The sequence below is a fragment of the Nyctibius grandis genome, chromosome 1 (assembly GCF_013368605.1).
Source record: "Nyctibius grandis isolate bNycGra1 chromosome 1, bNycGra1.pri, whole genome shotgun sequence".
Taxonomy (NCBI): Eukaryota; Metazoa; Chordata; class Aves; order Nyctibiiformes; family Nyctibiidae; genus Nyctibius; species Nyctibius grandis.
The window spans coordinates 25,769,638-25,788,414 of record NC_090658.1 but is presented as its reverse complement, the minus strand read 5'-3'; the positions used below and the strand labels follow the sequence as shown (position 1 = coordinate 25,788,414).

General features: G+C 41.0%; 1 protein-coding gene across 1 annotated transcript in view; it reads right to left on the bottom strand.

Moving 5' to 3' along the window:
* KCNH1 (potassium voltage-gated channel subfamily H member 1) overlaps positions 1-18,777 on the bottom strand; it is a 196,867-nt gene that overhangs the window by 173,938 nt on the left and 4,152 nt on the right. Inside the window, exons 2-3 of the mRNA XM_068400769.1 lie at positions 9,478-9,601; positions 9,129-9,235 (exon numbers count right to left, since the gene is read on the bottom strand). Of these exons, the coding sequence (XP_068256870.1) occupies positions 9,129-9,235; positions 9,478-9,601 (231 nt within the window). The remainder of the gene's footprint in view (positions 1-9,128; positions 9,236-9,477; positions 9,602-18,777) is intronic.

Here is an 18,777-nt window from a genome sequence, read left to right as displayed (position 1 = left end):
TCACGTGTAATTTTTGTCATGCATGCAGGAAAGCCTATTTTAGAAAAGGTGATCTTAGAAGACTATTTCTTTTTTTTTTTTTCCTCAATCACAGGACCCTCCTCTAGGCTAGAGATCAGATTCTCTTTCAGCTGAATTGCTCGGTATTTTAACACAAGTACTACATGGTATATTTCATGCAATAGTTAGTTATAACTAGGGCCACTTGTGCTTCCTGACTGTCCAAGAGTCACAAGGAAACCTCAGGTAGTTCACAAGTTACTGTTCATCAAAGGCAGCTTTTTTTTTCCAACTACGTTAATGTAAGAGATGTTGTTGCTACTGGTGCCTCACCTGGCTGTTTCCCAGCCTCCGTGCTTAGCAATCTTTTCTGGCCACGGAAAGCCAGGGCATCTCCAAGACCCATGGACAACTTCCATAAATGAAGTTCAATTCCTAAGGCTCCCACTGTGCCTGCATAGCACAGGCAGTTTCAAACCCTGGCTGAGATTCCATGCCATATGTACAGCCACCTCCTTAAACAGCAGGGTATATGATGCATGGAGGCCTTTGCTCAAAAAAGCAGAGAAATACAGATGGAATCACTGATGGCCATTTCTGGAGCACGCCTGCCTGGCAGCAAGTATTCAGGGGTCTATATATGGACATTTTTCTTCTAAAAAAGTTAGCATTCCAGAAAAACTCCTTTCGATAAAGTATGAGCAAACAAAAATGCCAAATGCAAGAAAAGATTCAGCAAAGTAACTGTGCAAGTAAAATCATCACTAACTTCCTAATGAGCTTAGAAGACACTGCCACAAAGCAGCCAACAGCAATTTCCAAGACAGTAGCACCCTTTACACTACCCTTTCTCAGCAACTCCTAAAATTGCCTATCTCCATTTCTTCTTGCCTACTTGTTTTTCCCATCTTCACATGTGAACTATTCTAAGGCTGATCAAATTCATGTCTTGCTTTTAACACAGACTCCTTGGTGACTAATTGCTTTTTATTTTACCCACTTCAACACCCTTCACTAACACTGCAACTTTTTAATCAGCCAGGATCTCCATCGACAGCCTTGCTTTTTGATCTCCATCTACACGCACTTGCTTTTTGGATTACAGACTTTTTTTCCCCCCTCCCCAAAAACACTTTGTATTGTTTTGCTACTTCAAGCTACAGCCATTCTGCTATGGGCTGCTCATAATATTAGCCTTCATAGCATTGAGGCTGAATTACATACTCAGCTTCATCTCTGCCTCTCACAGCTATAAAAAATTATTACCCTGCTTTTGAAGATGCCATACACATCACAGAAACAGAAACGATGCAATCCACCCTCTTATTCTGGCTATTTGTCAGATGCACGCTGTCATCTTCTCTTTATGATTACGGTATGATATGTTGTTGCAAGATTTTTCTAACGTTCTGAATGCAGCAAGAGGAAAGACTTTTTCTGATAACCTGCAGAAGGCTGCTGCAGGGCAAGGAGCTTCTATCAGCAGGGTTCTCACTTTCTGACTCCCTTGACTCCCGCTCCAGTGCTACATTATTTATAGTAAAAAGGAAAACAAAACACTGTTTTACCTGTAACCAAGTGTAGATCTTAGTGATGTGCCCCGCAGGCAACAAGAAAGAGCCAGATATCCTTGATAGCTAAAAGTAGGTGTTTTTGATGACTGTCACTATTTGGGTACCCTTATAATTTCCAGAGTGTCAGAGTGCCACAAACAGGGTGTATTCCTGGGCAGAATGTAAAATCAAGGTGGCACAGGTGGTCTGTGTAAATTATCTTCCAGTTTTGGATCTACACAGTAACACAGCAACAGCAGAAATAAGTAGATGGAAAATTCTGCCAGGCCATCCTGGCCAATCTGCCTCCACAACACTATTCAGTATTTTTCCCTGCAGTGTTTTCCCCACCATCTTGTCAGTCTCTTCTGCGAATAGGAGACAAGCGGATATAAAAATACAATCATGAGGTGAGTGCTCACAGTGCTGGGTTACATGGACTTTCCACAATGCTGTACAAGCAGGAGTTCATTCATAGCAGAACTGGGATCTGAACTGTGGGAACACACTGAAAGGCTCAGCCAAGATGTGGCTGTGCTCAGCTTTTTTCCTGCATACTGCTTTAATTATCAGAAGAATTTTACTTTTTAAACATTAAACAGTTTATTTAACTATTAAACAGGAAAGCTTAAAGTATAAACCACTTATAAATCAGGTCGGAAACTAGAATTTCAACCTCCTACAGGCAGCCCTCATACTCTTGGTGTCAAAGCGGATGTCCCTGCTCAGCCAATCTCTACAGGCAAGAGGCACAAACAAAGCCATTTTAATGAAAAATGTGATTTTCAGGTTCAGTCTACAGGTTATTCAGGCAGTGAGAGAAACTGCAGCATGTTTCAGAGCTCTCATAGCAAAACAAGAGTAACTTCCCCATATGCCCCCGGTTTGCGCTGATGTACAGCCACGCAGAGACTGTTTACCAGTGTTTCCAACAATACATCTACTTTCATTTACATTTTGTGTTCAGTCCTGGCAAACTCTCTCACTGGTGAAGTTCAATGATAATGCCAATGCACAAACAATGAAGTAAACACTCATGAACCATGTTGGTTTCTGTTAGATTTGGAATCAACAGTGAAAGAATCCAGAGTTTGCCTAATGGCATAGGACCAATCCTGCTAGAAAAGGGAATGTCACTTCAAAGCTGGTGGAGAAGCAGCGTGAACTGGGAAGAAACAAAAATCTACAATGAACTTCTGACAGTAGCCTGCAGGACCAGCCTGTCTTGTGGTACTAAAGTTACGTAGCTAATTGCAGAATTACTAGATGCAACTCCTAATGGTCTTCACTGGCCTGAGCACATGCAAGACAATTTTAAGAGCCATGATTCAGGTGCCAAGTCTTCTCTCAACTAACACACAGTAAATGTCTCCACATCTTATAATTTCCCATCTGTAACTCAAATACTACTGTCTCTGCCCACTCCTCTTTTCCAGTCCTGTTTATTTCAACAGTGATATGTTCAGTCCCTTGCCAGGAACACCAGCATTTAACATGCTATTTAACTGTGGTTGAGGTCCTTCAGAAACTCTCATAGTATCAAATGAATGAGACATTAAAGGGCTATTCCTTACTCCCCATTAAAGGTCTTCTCCCCGTGAGCATACTGATGACCCCTCCTTCAGCTTTCCATCCTGTCAAACAAAAATAGGCTACAATGAATATAAAAATCACTGTCTAAATGCACTCTTTCCCCATACCTTGAACCATCTAATCAAAGAGGTCAATTTACCCACTGTGTTTCAAAAGTAGAAAAAGCACATTGCTTAAATAAAACTGCAATAAGCAATTTTTCTTTTCACAAAGTAAAATAAAAATCATTTATAAAAAAAAATTTTAAAACTATGTTTTGAGAATTCAGCTGATGTCTTCACTGCCCTTACTGAATGGGGCAAGTTTCCTCAAAGCAGCACCCACGTCTGCATTACTTGATAATGTCTCAGTCAAACAGTCATCAGACAGGTATCGCCCTGAAGGTAAACAGTAAAGCAATATGGAAATGAAAAGGATAGAAGCATGTGCTGTGTCTCCACCAACTCCTACATGCAGTGATGCAGACAGTGGGACTTCAGTTATATAAACAGCACAGCTGACCATTACAGTCACCCCTTTTGGGGTTTCACTTATGCCCAGGTACTCAGTATGAGATTGTTTCTGTCCCACACAGACTGAATAGTTTGTCCAAATTAGCAAACCAGCTGATGAGGTGTGATCAGAAAGAGTTAGGCAAGCCACTATATCCACGCAGATTTTAACTAGGAGCACAGAGGAGCCTCTGACATTTGACCATGCAAGACAAAGAGCAAAAGTTTTCCTATAGACTCTACCTTCTAGCAGAGAGTGTGCACTGAAAGAGAACAATCCAACTCAGTATGCAGGACCTCACCACTCTGTGCCAATAATAATAGACCTTACAATACATTTCCAGTACTTTAAAAGCTGTTACCTTCATGTTTTCCGCATCTGGTGTTGCTGCGCTCTGGCAGCTAATGTTTCTAAAGGTCAGATCTTTACATGCTAAGATAAGGAAAAATCAATTTCAGTCCCCAAAGATGGAATTGCTACACACAGGGATTATCCTATGACACTGGAACAACACAGTAGGAAAAAGGTTCAGCGCACACCCTTGTATTGCAGCAGTGTTGATATGGTTTACCTGATTCTGAGTTCTCTGCAGAACAGAAAGTGCGTATAAGGAAGGGGAAGACACAGAGAATTCTTGAAATGTTCTTTCCATTTATCCCAGACAAAAATATTTAAGGACTACTGGGAAATCTCATTGCTTTGAATACTTTTGAGGAGATAACAGCAGGTCTTGCTTGGTAACACATTTGAAGTTGATGAGATCAATGGGAATTATGAGTTTTATGAATCCAAAATATTTTGATTTGACCTTCCTGAAGGTAACCAAACTCATGCAGATGGATTTTATAGAAGAGGAGATGCAGGTGTGCATACTTCTTGACAAATATGGAGCTAGGTTTCAATGGGATGCTCAGAAGGATACATGCCTCTTTACTCCAACACCCTCATTCTTTCCTGCTTCTGGTCCTATTCAATGATTTGGTTTAGCAACTTACATACTATAGGCTTCCATCTGCACACACTAGAGGCACAACACACACAAATATAAATGGTTTTAAATGGTTTTAACCAATACCAGCCATGAGAAACTCTTCCTGGTTGTGGGCAATCACAGGTCTACCACCCTGAAGTGAATTTTGCTCTCTATAAATTAGGATGGGGCTGCTGGTTATTTTGTTTTTAACATCTGCAGAAAGCACAGGTCCCAAAGAAAAGTGTAAGCAGAATCTGCCAAATCACTGTTTTGAGCTTATTTGTCATTCTTCAACATCTAAGAGCCTTCTAATACATTGTGGGGGGACGATGCATGTGTTAAAAAAAAAAAAAAGTCCAACAAACAAATCAAAAAAAACCCTCCACACAAATACTCATTGTATTAAATTTGTTAAACATTCAAGCACCCAGGAAAGCGAACCCCAGCACAAATTGAAAGTGTAGCCCAGCCTTTGGGACTCTCACCATAATACATGTACTAAGAGAAGAGCTGCTGCTTATCTGAACCACTTTGCAGTGTGCAAAAGAATTACCTACAGCCAACCCTTTGGCTGCTGCCATTCCACCAGCCTCATCTGTAGAAAATAAGAAAAAAAATAAAAAAAATAAAGGTGTCTTATGGCTCTCTGCAGCACTGCTGCAGACAGCAAGCAATGGGAATGTCTTTGCTCAGACAAGGGATGCTTGAAGGCTCTTTGTAACTCTTTATGCATTTTAGCTTTGAAGAGTCCAGCCCACTTCAGATATTCTTCCACTGAAGCAGATCAAGTACTGTATAGAAAAGGGGTTAGATTTCAAATGGGCACCACCTCTTCAGAGGCAGACAGAAGTGAGTAAATTTATATTCTTACGAAAATTCACTTCAGCAATAACAAAAGCAAGTGCTTTTGCACTGCTTGTAACCCAGACCTACGTTGTAGATGGAAAACTAGGCAATGAAAGTCCAAGTTTAATTTAGTCAGCCATTTTAATTTATGAGGCTGGCCATAAAGTGTAAAAACCTAACAAATGGCTGTCTAAGTCTCATAAGAAGTTAGACGTTTTAAGCTGCATCAGTTCAAATAAGCGAAGATACAACTAAGAGTAGATACAAAATATTTTCTAATACGTTAGGCCTTATCCTTCCCTGGTGTCAGTTAGCATAACTCCACTGATTTCAGTGAGACTTAGCAATGTTTTGATTTTCCCATATAAAAATAAACATTACTTCCAGCATCACTGGACACTCACATCTAATCAAACAATGGAACTGAAGCTCTCACATGAAATTACTGTCAACCTGTCTGTTGTCATTTTGCAATCCAGATGAAAGAAAGCTTTCACTTTGTCTCCTCCTTCCAGGTGTGACCATGAATCCCCACTGAATGCAACAGGATGGCATCGGAGCAATAATGACAAAAATCTGGTGGCTGTGCACCTGCTTGCTCCAATTGCTTCCAATTATCCTGAAGGAGCTCTGCATTTCTAGGAAGCAATTCTTCCAAAAAATAACAATGATCATCACATATCTGCTAAGTAATCAAGGGCCTAGCCCAAGGAACCATCAAATCTCTATTGCATCTTAACTTCAAGTTCTGAAAAGAGGGAGGACAGTCACTTTTGGACAGGGACAGGGCTGCACAGAGAAACGGGAGGGAGGGTAGAGACAGTATCTATAAATGCAAACATGATGAAGGCAGAAAATGGTATCATTCTTCTGAATACTACAGCCGATGTTGTTTCTAGAGTTGATACTTTGAATTGCAATGAAGCTGGTGGATATACTGTACCTATCAACATCTGGATGGGATATTCTTACAGCACAACCAAGTAAATACAAACACTGGGTCACCACCATGGAGCGTGCCTTGTCAAAAAAAGCCTACCACTTCTAGTAGTATTATTAAATGTCTCAAAGTATTGTTGATATGTCTAGTGTAAGATCAGGACATAATTGTTACTCAGAGAGAGAAAGAGAGATGATTGCTGCTCATAAAGATTCGAGATGAAGATTGACCTGCACTAGCAACATCATAGTTACCTTGAAACTCCTGCTTTGTTTTCCTTTTTTCCCCCAAAAGGATAGATTGTATTGTTAAAACGGCCAGAAGTACATTAAACGTACAGGCTGTGGAAAACATCCCAATTATTCAAAAGTACAAAAACAGAAGAAAAACTTGCTATTTATCATGACTGTTCATTTACAGGGAAGGACAGGACAGGTAACAACAAAAATCTATTTCCTGTCTAATTTACTGGCAAATTTGAAGAAGAAAAATGGAATGAGGGAAGAATAGAGAGATAAAAAAGGAAACAAAGAGCAGGGAAAAATATGTCTAACAAAATTCAGGGTCCTTTCCAAAACCTTCAAACTGGGAGTAGGTTGACACCAATCATGTTCATTGCCCAAGTAGGCAACTGCCATAGTTACTGGCAGACGTAAGGTGACCACAAAGGCAAGGCCACTTACCACTCTGGGTGCTAAGTGACTGGTAAACAACACAGTGTTTTCCTATGATGAGGTTTGCCCTGAGAAAAAGCTCCAGGATGTCCCCTTCTTGTTATTTTTCAATTACAACTCTCTAGTGTTATTAGTCAGTCTCTGTAACAGTAGTTTATGTACCTCTAAAGCCACGAATCTAACAAACATAAGAGCACTGCGTTTTGTTAAACTTAAGAGCAAGCTCTGTGCTTTCCTTTTTCCCATGCCTGTGACCTTCTGTGCACACAGCAGAACCATCGCAGCTCTGCTTTTTGGCATGTCGCACAACACAGCTTCTGCACAGCTGGACTTTGTTCTAGGCCGCCTCTCCTCAGGGAAGTGCACAGCAGGGCAGGAAACATTCCTCACTCCACGGTTACCTGGCTTTAATTCTGCATAAAAGACAGAGAGGCCCCAGGCTCTTCTACAGGCCATATGCTGCCGCAGTAATGGAAGAGTAGCTGCATAGCCTCTTGGTGCCAAATCACTGTTAACTAAGAGAGAATTCCAGACCCTCCTAGATCCCACAACTGCAGCTTATTTGCTCGGATTTGGATGCATAGATGTGAGCTGCATATGGTCCCTATGGCCACTAACTGAGCTAGGAACAGAAATCAGCTTTAAGAAATAGGTAAACATTGGAGGCAGATAACACTAGAAGGAAAGCAGCACAAAGCAAGGCCATTCAGATAGCACATGTAGCTTTCCAAATGAGTTGGACCAGCAAAGCTGTGCCCCAGAAGAGCCCTGAGCGAGGGCACCATGTCAGAGGTCATGATGCTTTGAACAGGCTAAAAATAGAAGATAAACAGTAGAAGAGAGATGAAGCAAAAATATCTTAATTTTTTTTTCTCTCCGAAAGCTGACAAAAACCAATCCCATGTACTTCGGCACCATTACTTCTTAGAAGAACAGATTAATTCTGATAGAAAACAAGCAACTCCACACATCCACAGATCAGCACTAGCATACATAAGTATTGTCTTTAAGGTTTTGTGAAGTGCCTGTGGTTCTCTCACCAAACTCCAACACCCAGTACACTAGCTGGTCATTTCAACATCAGTTGACCATCAGTTCACACATACAGGTAGATTGGATCACCTTTCCCCGGAAAACTGGTCTTTCTAACAAAAAACAAGGCAGCAATGAGGTTAACTGTTGAAAATTACATCACAGAAGTTTATGTTATGTTTTGTGGTTAAAGTCCCCCATTCCCACTAACACAGAACTGATCAAATTGATCATCATAGCTGTAATGGAAAGGAGCTGCTAGCAGGATGCATCTGCAAGGCACCCTCCCCTGTACATAGACAGTACCAGCTTCATGATCAGAAGGTAAAATTGTTAAGAGCAAAATAAGTTACAGAATGCAGACTTTCAGCTTAACATCTGTCCAGGCTGAAGACCCCAGTGTATTTACACTTCAGGTGACATTAAGTAGATGAAAATAACTCTGCCATGACATAGTCCACACTAGATGAGGCAACAAGTTTTAGGCAAGTCATTCAACTGCTGACACATGCAGTTACAGACAGACTGAAATTCCTAGGAAAAAATCATATCCCAATTAAGGAATTTTTTGTCCAAAACAAAAGACAGTTTCATCCGAAAACATCAGAAGTAGTTCAGCTTCTAAAACAAAAGATAGGTTCTTTTTATTCTGAAACTATATCTAAATACTGGTTTTGCTATATCGAATTTTTAAAAATTGAAAAAGTATGTTCTCTGTAATGGAAACCATTTGCACAAACCGAGCTTGTGTATTATCATTGCTGATGGAATCTTGAGTGTTGTCTTAAAGCATCACACACAAATTGCTCTAAAGGTCAGAACAAATTAGAGAGCTTTGTCTGCCTCCCTGAGTGACTTTCATCCCTAATGTTCTCATTTCTCCCTTGTAGATCAACTCGTAGAACTGGGGCTTATTTAACCCTAGATAAAACACAGTCCTCCAGGCTGATAGACTTGTGGTTTACACTATAATTTAAAACAACTTTACAAATCTACGTTACCAAACAAACCAAACAACTACTTACTGTTCTTCTTGTACATCAAGATTTCAAAGGAGTTCATCTCATAGTTCTCAAATGTTTGCCGGACCTTGTCAATTGTATCTTTGTCTGTCAGCTCTCCATACATAAAACTGCAAATAAAGGGAGAAATTCAAGTCAAATACCAAAGACACAAAACCATTTGTTTACAGCGTGAAAAGGACCTATTTAGAAATAGCCCTTCTTTGATTTTGTTTCACCTGGAAAGCATATTTGACAGATGCAGCCCCAGGAGATAAAAGACAAAACCGGAATAAACAGATTACTTTTCTCCTCAAGCAACAAGCACAACACTACAAGCTATTTAACAGAAAATAAATCTGTTCTCAAATACCTGCAGGTGCTGCTTTTTTGCATAACTTCTGCTCTGTGATATCCTGATAGCTTGCAAAATCCATCATTGCTGTAGACAATGGGCCAATCCACTATCTGGGCATTACCCAAGACAAAATTAGTATCTGTTTGAAAGAACACATCAGTTAGACATTAGACAAGGCTATGGTTGCATTAGAGGAAATACTCATTTCAGGACCCAATCCTGCTTACTTTAGTCCCCACACAGTTTTTCCCGGATACTATTCCCACTGCAGTCAACAGGATTATTCTCAGTTTTAATTTTAAGTAAATTCTTATTTTTAAAAAATGTTAATTGCACATGCAAAGCTTAAGAAGATGGTTTTATGCAAGTGAAACACATGATGGTTAAGGAGGTAAAATTAATCCCTTGACTGAGGACAGATTCACCAAACTGTGTCCCTCTGTGCCACATGCACTGATCCACCATGACACTCAGTTTGAATGTGAAGCCTCTTACACGTGGCCAAAACAGCACATGAGCCATATTTCTCCTCTCTGTATGTAGACACAGCGGCTCCTCTCAATACAGCCTTCCCTGCTGGCCACTCAAGCTCAAATACCTTTTTTGTGACGTGTACGGCACAGTGCTCCAAACTAGACACCAGAGAACTAGGGTTAGTACTTACACCAGTAGAAAGAACTTTTTGTTTGCTGTACAAGCCAGAAGGAATTTCAACCAGTAAGAAAAAAAAAAAAAAAAGAGCATGATTCATGCCTCCATTCTCTCTGGATCTGTGCATGCTACTTTTTTTTATGATTGATACCCCATTCAAATTATGAACATACTCAATGCTGGGCCCAGACCTTGCTTTTCTCTGCTGCTTTGACTCTTGTGCAGTCAACTAACTACACCTGTGCCAAGACAGACAGCAGTGCTGCTGCTTGGGCACTGGCAGGCAGGCGGGGGTGGTGGCTCTTTCCACGGCTGCGAAGCTCCCCTGGCTTTTGAAAGAATTGCTAGGCAGCCACAGCAGATTAAGAGGCATCCACATTTAAGGAGAGCCTTTAAGGGAGGCCACTACTCTTATCTACTTTTCAGGATCTACCCCCAACTGCTCAAACATAGATAGCTGTCATTAATGCTTCCTGCAACTAAAAGACACAAAGAAGACATTTTACCTATTAATTGCAAAGAGGTTTGTTTATTTTAACTTTCCCTTTCGAAATCTTTTGTCCCGTTGCAAACTTCAAGTGGGTTTAAATAAAACATTCCTGTAGCTATCTAAATCCATTGCCCAATCCCATGAGCATGATTAAGTGTATCTTTATACACTCTTTAGAATGAAATACACCAGTAGTATAACTTCAGGACATTTTAACTGCTTTGTTTCTCACAGCCTCTTTTAAATACCATGGTTTTTGCTTGGTTGAAGCACTTTGTTCCAAAAACAATACATGTCTTTTACCCCTTCCTAAGAATAAGTAAGCCAAGTCATTTCTCATTGCTAAAGCAAGTGCTTTTGAGTGTCTATTATAAACACTGCACTGCACTGCGTTAGGATATTTTTCAATTTTCATCGGGAAGTACAAGAAAATGACAAAAAAATATGCAAATACAAATGTTAGGCCAGGTCCTGCCCTGATCAGAATGGTGTTATTTCATGCAAGCATTCCCTCTCACCATCTCCCCTTCTCAAAAGGTAACTTACCCTTCTCTGCACTTCCTCAAGAGCTCCTTGAAGAGCTTCTATTAACTTAAGCAGTGACCTGCCTTTCACACTTAAGCCTCAACATTATCTTTGGATAAATAATCTCTTTTTTTTATTAAAAGCTATACAGGGCACTTTTCTGATGACCATTGCTGTGCTAATCCTACTTTTATCTAATCTTGCAATGCTTCTGTGAGGTAGGACAGTGCTCTTATCCCCCCCTTTTTACAGGTAAAAACAAAGCACTAAGTCAACAAGGGGATTTAAGCACCAAAAGGTGAGACTGCTACAGCCTAGCCCCTAGATGCCCAGTTCTCAAAGGCTTGGGAGCTGGAATCTCCACACGTAGCATTGGTGAGACAGAACTGAAAAATATTAGCACAGCAAATAGAAATCTATTTGCAAATAGAAACTATGCAAAACAATGAAAAAAAGATTATATTTTAAGGGTTTTTTTCCCTTTCCTATATTACTTATGATACCTAATATTTTAACAGAAGTCCAGTTCTCACAGACAATACCCAAGATTCTTTGCCCTTATTGCAGGAGCTAAAGAATCACATTCCCAATTGCTTACCTTTTGGCCCAATGAAGCCTGATTTTTTTTTGACTGGCAGTTTCCAAAGGGTGCTTAGAGAACATGCAAATATTCCCCCACTTCTGCTGACAGTCTAGCAGTTTGGGTGTTCTCCTGTGAGATGTGGGCCTACTTGAGGGCAGTGAAAGCTCAGCCTTCATTTCAACTCCTGAATGACCACTCTAATTATCAAGCTACTGAAGAAAACAGATGCCAACATCCTCACTGTATGAGTTTTTAAGTCAGTGTGACTTGCCTGTTGTATTTTATGCATCCCTATTAGGCAATCCTGTTAGTCTACATTGGGTGAGCGTCTCCAGGCGGTGAAGGTAGAACACTTCATCAGAGTCCAGGTTGGGTTTAGTTGTGAGTTACAACCAAGCTGAGAGATCTTTATGTACATACAAAGCTTTAAAGGCAAAAACTTGGGCACCTATCAATTCAAAGAGCCAGTCAGAGGTTTTGATGATCCCACTGTTTTAGAAGTGTGTCTCACTTCTAGCTAGTTCCCACTTCATGCATCTTCACCCTTCTTTGATCCAGGCTTTACACAGCTTACAAACACATGGGAAATAAACACTGAAGTTGGACCCATTCTCTGGAGTCAACACCACACTCCTAACTCACCTTTGGTCTTGCTCCTCCAGCTCCACTGCCAAACTTTCTTAGTGCTTGCCCTGGGGTGATCTCTAGATCCAAAAAAATGCCCTGCATGGACCAGTGCTTGGGAACACCCCATGTAGCTGAAAGCCTGCAGAGAAGCTGTTGGCCCCTGTGAGCACAGCAGCCAGGCAGCTGAGAGAAGCTGTGTGTAGCACCATCCAAACTGCCAGGCCAGGAAAGAGGTTTCCAACCCATCGCTCTCTGCCAGCCCTCCTTAGGAGGTTACCAGGCTCAGGATGATCAGTTCCTTGGTTCCTGATTTGTTGCAAAGGGAGAGACAATCTGCATTGGTGGTTCCCAAACTTCCTGTACCCACTTTTTTGGTTTTTTTTTAACTTGCTGTGGCCCAACAGCCAACAGAGTGGGAGCCCCAGCACCTGCAAAGAAAAGGTCTTGGAGACAAATAGGAATTTCTTTCCAGTTACTCACTCTTCTTCCCAGATCTCTTTAAAGACAAAATAATGACACAGCGGCCATCCTGTGCCTAGGTGGAGAACACACCTGCATTTCTTCAGAAGGAGTGTCTCCGACAACAGTGTTTTGCCTGTGTGAACACTGACAAGACACAGCATAAAATAAGGACTCCCACTTATAACTCCCGTGCACAGTTCATTGTGACAGATAACCTGGAGGTAGAAGGGCTGTTCTCATTGCTATAACTTACATTCAATTGCATTGACGTCCCTGACAATGTGCTGCTTGGAGACAGCTCATAATCTGTTAAACAATTGTTCCTAACATCAGAAAATATTAAACAACATCCACCGAGGCAAATATTGCCTCTCCATCTGCAGAGACACGGGGTCCCAGAGGCCAGGAAACAGCTGGGGCTTTGTGGCACAACATGCACAAGGGATGCTCTAGTGAACACTTTGAGCATCACAGGGTAAAGCCTCTTGGGGACTCACAAGTGGGTCAACAAGGCCAGGAAAGGAGCTGGTCAGAGGAAGACCACGAAGAAATCCACTGCTAAATTCTCTTCAAAGACAGGGGTTAAAATGTACATGTGGTAGATGCAGTACTGAAACTCTTTAGTGACTTGAGGCACCTCTTTGAAAGGACTCTCTTACCAGGAAATCAACTGCTATCGCAGTGGCAATTGGGTTAGCGGTATTGTCTGGCCCAAGGAGAAGCTGTAAGCATCATTGGCCCTTCTTATCAGCTCCAAGAACTGAGCTAGGAACTGGAGAGGGTGGGCTCACATAAAAGGAGATCTGGGGTTCTGGCTTGTGCTGCATTTGGCACAGTCTGAGCAAGAGCACTGGGAGGCATAGAAGTATGTAGAAGCACAGCACAGAGCACATCATGCTGCAGAAACACAAGAACAAACTGCAGCATCTCAAAGGCAGCACAGTTACTTGCATGAGTAGGGCGGGCTTCTGTGACGGGGGTCTGCAGCACTGGTTACTTTGTGAAGTGCCTCACTTCATACTTTCCAGCCTGCATTTTCCACAAGTCAGTTCTGTTCATTGCAGTATACCCACATGTCAGCCTTTACACACTCAAATGTCAGACCCGTTTTGGATTATCACTTCAAACTAGACACAGCTTTAAAGCAACAAGAAAAACATTTTAACTCCTTCCAAAATGTAAAAATGGATTTTGCTCAGTCACTGAAACCAGTACTTTCCTCCACTCACAAAATACGCCATCACAGAAGAATCAGAAAATGTCTTTCCAAATAACAGTGATCCTTTAACAACAGCGGTAGCAAGTCTGTACAACACCCAGCTTCACCGAAACTACCGTATCTACTGAATCTTGTTGTTACATATAGTGCTTTGTTTAACCAAAACTGTCGACCAGCTCAAACCTCCAAAATGCCTGAGGACAAGAAGCACCTCACAGACATGAGTCTGGTCAGGACTAGCTGACTGAGGAGAGGTCACCTCCTCCCAAGAGCATAGAGCAAGTTACCGAAATGCTTCCTCCCTACTGTTGTCCTACGCTGCTGCACATTCGCACCCAAAGCATCCCAACCTCTCCTGTAAGGTGGACCGTGCCAAGCCGAGCTCCCCACCTCTTTCGAGAGGCTAGCACACCACTTCTGCCTTCCCTGTCCCTTCAGTGACACAGGGACCCTCTCCGGGACACATTGGTCAGAGACCAGCAGCCAGATATGTTCCCACAACACTGCCAGACACGTTCCCACATTGCTGCCTGCACAGAGGAAGCACACAGAGGCGACCAAGAGGAAACCTCTGCTCAGTGAGTTGTAGCGCAGACCTTGGTAACAACAGAGGCCGGTGCCCACTGCGCATTCAGATACGTATGAGGGTCTGTCAAAGCCCCCCAAGCGTACTCAGGTTGGCGTGGTGCACAAATGTAATTTAAATATATTAATATCTTTTCCCACAGTCATCACACAAACACAAAACTCAAAAGATTTGCTCCTAATTTATTCCCCTCTCAGTGAAAGGGGAACCAGGCTCACTGCAGTGGGAAGACATGATCCCCACCAAACTTTTTAATTCTCCCATCAGTCTCCAACAAATAGGAATTGCCCTCCTCTTTCCAGATCACAGCCTTCATCATGTTGGGTGAGGACATAACCCTGGTTATTGAGACCAGCATGTCTTTTTTTATCGTGTCTCAAACTCCTCCCATGGATCTTCAGTGGAGCAAACCTAGACATCCAGGATTACAAAGCACAAACCACTACTACAGCAGAACTAAAAGAACTGCTTAGTAAATAGTTTTCTTACCCTACCCGTGGTCACTGGGGGTAGGGGTGGGGGATAGAGCCTCCTTAGCTACTGTTCCGTTAGTTGGGCATAAAGCAGCACAGGCGGTATGTCACAGCCAGCGTAAGAAACGTGCGGGAGGCAAAAATCACGTGCAACTGTCATATGATTAAAGACTGTATCACAGAGCTTAAGCACAAGGGACAGGTAAGTTATAAACAATTCTGGTATTTACAAACTTGTGACTTTGCATCACAAGTAGCATCATTTGGATACGGGGAAAAAAAGAGAGGGTTTCATTTTTGGTAAGGAACACAATGCACGGAAATAGAACATTTTTTATAAGTAGGCCTGACAAAACTGCTACAGTCACACAGCTCATATCGTGCTTTTGCTTTAACAATTTGCAAAGGATAGGTGTGTATGAAATTTTACTCGTGTTTAGTCTTAGCTTTGAAAAAGTGAACCAGAAGCATTTAGTCACACTGATTAGTTACATTGTTCAAATGTAACTTTCAGGATCAAAAATATGGCCCTAAATCAGTACAAGAAAGTCAAACTGAATTTCAAGCACCTATTCAATCCTTTCTTTGCATACATGGGAATCAAGCATCACACTTCAGGGAGGAAAGACACAGGAACCAACCAAATTTTCATCTTAACAGAAGTGCTGTACCTGCATTCAAAGCAAGTACAGAGCTGTTCAAAGGACCAAAAGACAATTCACATGGTAGAATAAAAGTAATAAGACAAAACCCTGATCTTCCACCCACATTCTGTGGAAGTCACTGGTGTTACATGGATACACACATCTACTCAGCATCTCCTTGCATTCATTACTAAAGTGGGAGTGCGTTAATGTTTAAATATCCCATCGAACAACGTGATCTCTCTATAGAATAATGACGTTGTGCCCTCAAAATTGCACATCCTTAATATAGAGACCAAATTATTTTAAGCTGTAGCCTCACTCTAATATAAAATAACATATTATAAAACTCTATAGATATGTTCATTTGGGCTTACATGTTTTATAAAAGTTTTACATAACTATTTATTTTAGAGAAACAGAAATGGATTTAAAAGGTCCCTGGCTGCTACAGCATGAACAGAATCCACTAAATGCAGGCATTTCATGCTTTATTCAAACATGACTTACATTGTCATGTGTATTCCAGAGCATAGTGCAAGTAGAGCCTGAAAAGAATTATTAAAAAATGTATTTCATCATACTTACCACAAATAACAAAAGAGTTACTAACTAAAACAACAACTTTATGTGACTCAGTTTGAATCATTACAGAACATGAATGCTAATTTCAGCCAGTAGTATAGATAAAAACTACTGGTTCCATCTCAACATTTCTTATTTTGCATTGTTATAGCAAATATTTCACAGTAGGCCTCTACCACAAGAAAAGTTTAAATTGCAAAGAATACATCCTTCCAACACTAGTAGCTGTAAAATCTTCACAATTATCTGTATTTTTTTAAAAATAAAACAAATTAGTGGAGAATAATGGAAAAAGAATAGCTGAAATTAAAAGTGCACAGAAGCTGTCGTACATATTTTACGCATAGCATCATTCTTCGCCAATCCCTGAAGTACTGTCCATACCGAGAAATTAAAAAAAAAGACATTTAGTCAAATGTGACGTTAGCATGAGATAATGTTCAGAAATTAGAAAGTTAATCAGTTGTAAGCATCATACATTGCACCATTCTTAATAAAGGACAAAAATACTGTTTAGCAGTGAGACTTCACCATTTAATTGGTCAGGGTTTTTTCCCCCCCATCTGATCTTAAAAGAAATCCAGGAAAAAGCATGTTTTAGTTGCATTGATTATATGGGTCTTCCATCAGTTTAAATAAGCCATTTGATTTACTGATTATAGCTACAGCCATCAAAAGGCTTAAAAGCATTGGACAAGCCTAACTCACGGCTCACTTTTAGCTATATGAGTTTCAAAAATGCATTAACAAATTCTCCAATGAATGGGTTTCATTAAGATTTGTTTTATGATCTTGTTCTAGGATTTAATGCAGAAATGGATTGATATGTTGAATTATCACAGTAGAACTTCTTGAGCTTTCAGAACATTAATTTTAAAACACATTATTTATCATCTCTGTGTTGTAACTTTTTTTCTTGCTATCTACAAAAGTCATTTTAAGGAAATCAGGTCATACATTTCTAAATGCATAAGGATGCACACACAAAACTAGAAGCTTCTGGCCTAGTAAAAGCCAGCAAAAAAAAAAGTTTTATATTCAACTCAAGTGATACTGAGAAAAAAATTATCAATAGTGAATAGGTATTTTGATGCACTGACCAATTGTATGAAAAACATGGATGAAAACAAAAGCATCTCCACAGTTGTTGACTTAGAAAAGAAGGAAGATCAGGAAGAAACAAAAACCCCTTTCCTTTGTTTCATTCTCAGTTTGGGAAAACGTCCTGAACACGGAACCTACAAGTTGTCCCCTTGTGGGAACCATGAAGCAGCAGACCCACGAAGCAGCAGACCCACGAAGGAGCAGACCCACGAAGGTCTACTGCTTTCATGGCTGTCTTCTTTTAATCAGTGCCAACAGACAGACCTACGCTCGTGGACTTTACTCGGCCAAAAGTGCTTTTACAGGAAATCTTGAATAAACTGGGTCTGGCAGGATTAGATACAGACTCAAGTTCAACCACTGGATGCCAGATTTGTAGAGGATAACATTCACTTTGCCCTGCACAGGGCAAGCCATAGTAACGGCAAGAGAAACAAAATCTTCAGCTAAAGGCACTCTATACATATGGCACCACCTTATTACTGATCCAGCAGTTTTCCATGCACTCTTTGCAAGGTGTGACTCTGGCAAAGAGCCTTCCATACAAAGGAAGAGATGCATTCTCCAGGCCAGACCCCTCTATTCCATTACATTGGGTTTTTTATGCTGAAATTAACCCACTGAACTCCAGAAGGTGGATAAGACTTTAAACTGGCAGCATGGAGCAGAAAACTTCCTGCGTATCTGCTATAGCCTTCCCAGTCAGCCCATTTGGGAGCTTTAAGAACTAGGATAGCTTAACCCAGACATTGCACCTCATAAGGAATACCTCAATACTGCTCTTCCCCGTGCAGACTTAACTTTGTCCTTTTCAGTACTTTCCTATCTAAAACAGTCACTAAAATGCATTTCCCTATACAACAGAACCTCACTAGATCACAGTAGGATATAATTTATCTGCAGCACAAGGCTTCTGAGCTGGTCCTCTGCAAATAATGAATTTCACCCAGTGTTGCTTGAAGATTCACTGAAAATTACGAAAATTTATGAACTGTCAGGGAACCAAATATATTCTATCAAAAGGAAACAGAAAAGTATACTCCACCCCAAAAATGTGCTTGCTAATTTCAACAAAAGCAGTCCCATTCTCAGTATGAAAATACTTTCTTGATGACTGATGCTATTTACCAAAAGCATTGCAGTAGTATGAGGTACCCCAGGGATGCCCAGGACCTGACGACCCTTGGGACATCACATAGGGAAGAGTGATGCAGAGCTTGTCACGTTCATATTTGTGTTCCCTACCAACATAACAGATCAGTAGTCTGAAAGCGATTAGACCCACGACACTTAGGTAGTAAACCCTACCTTTGGGGAAGCATGCTACACTGCTTCTGCACCCAAATCGCTTTAGCTGCAGCCAGGT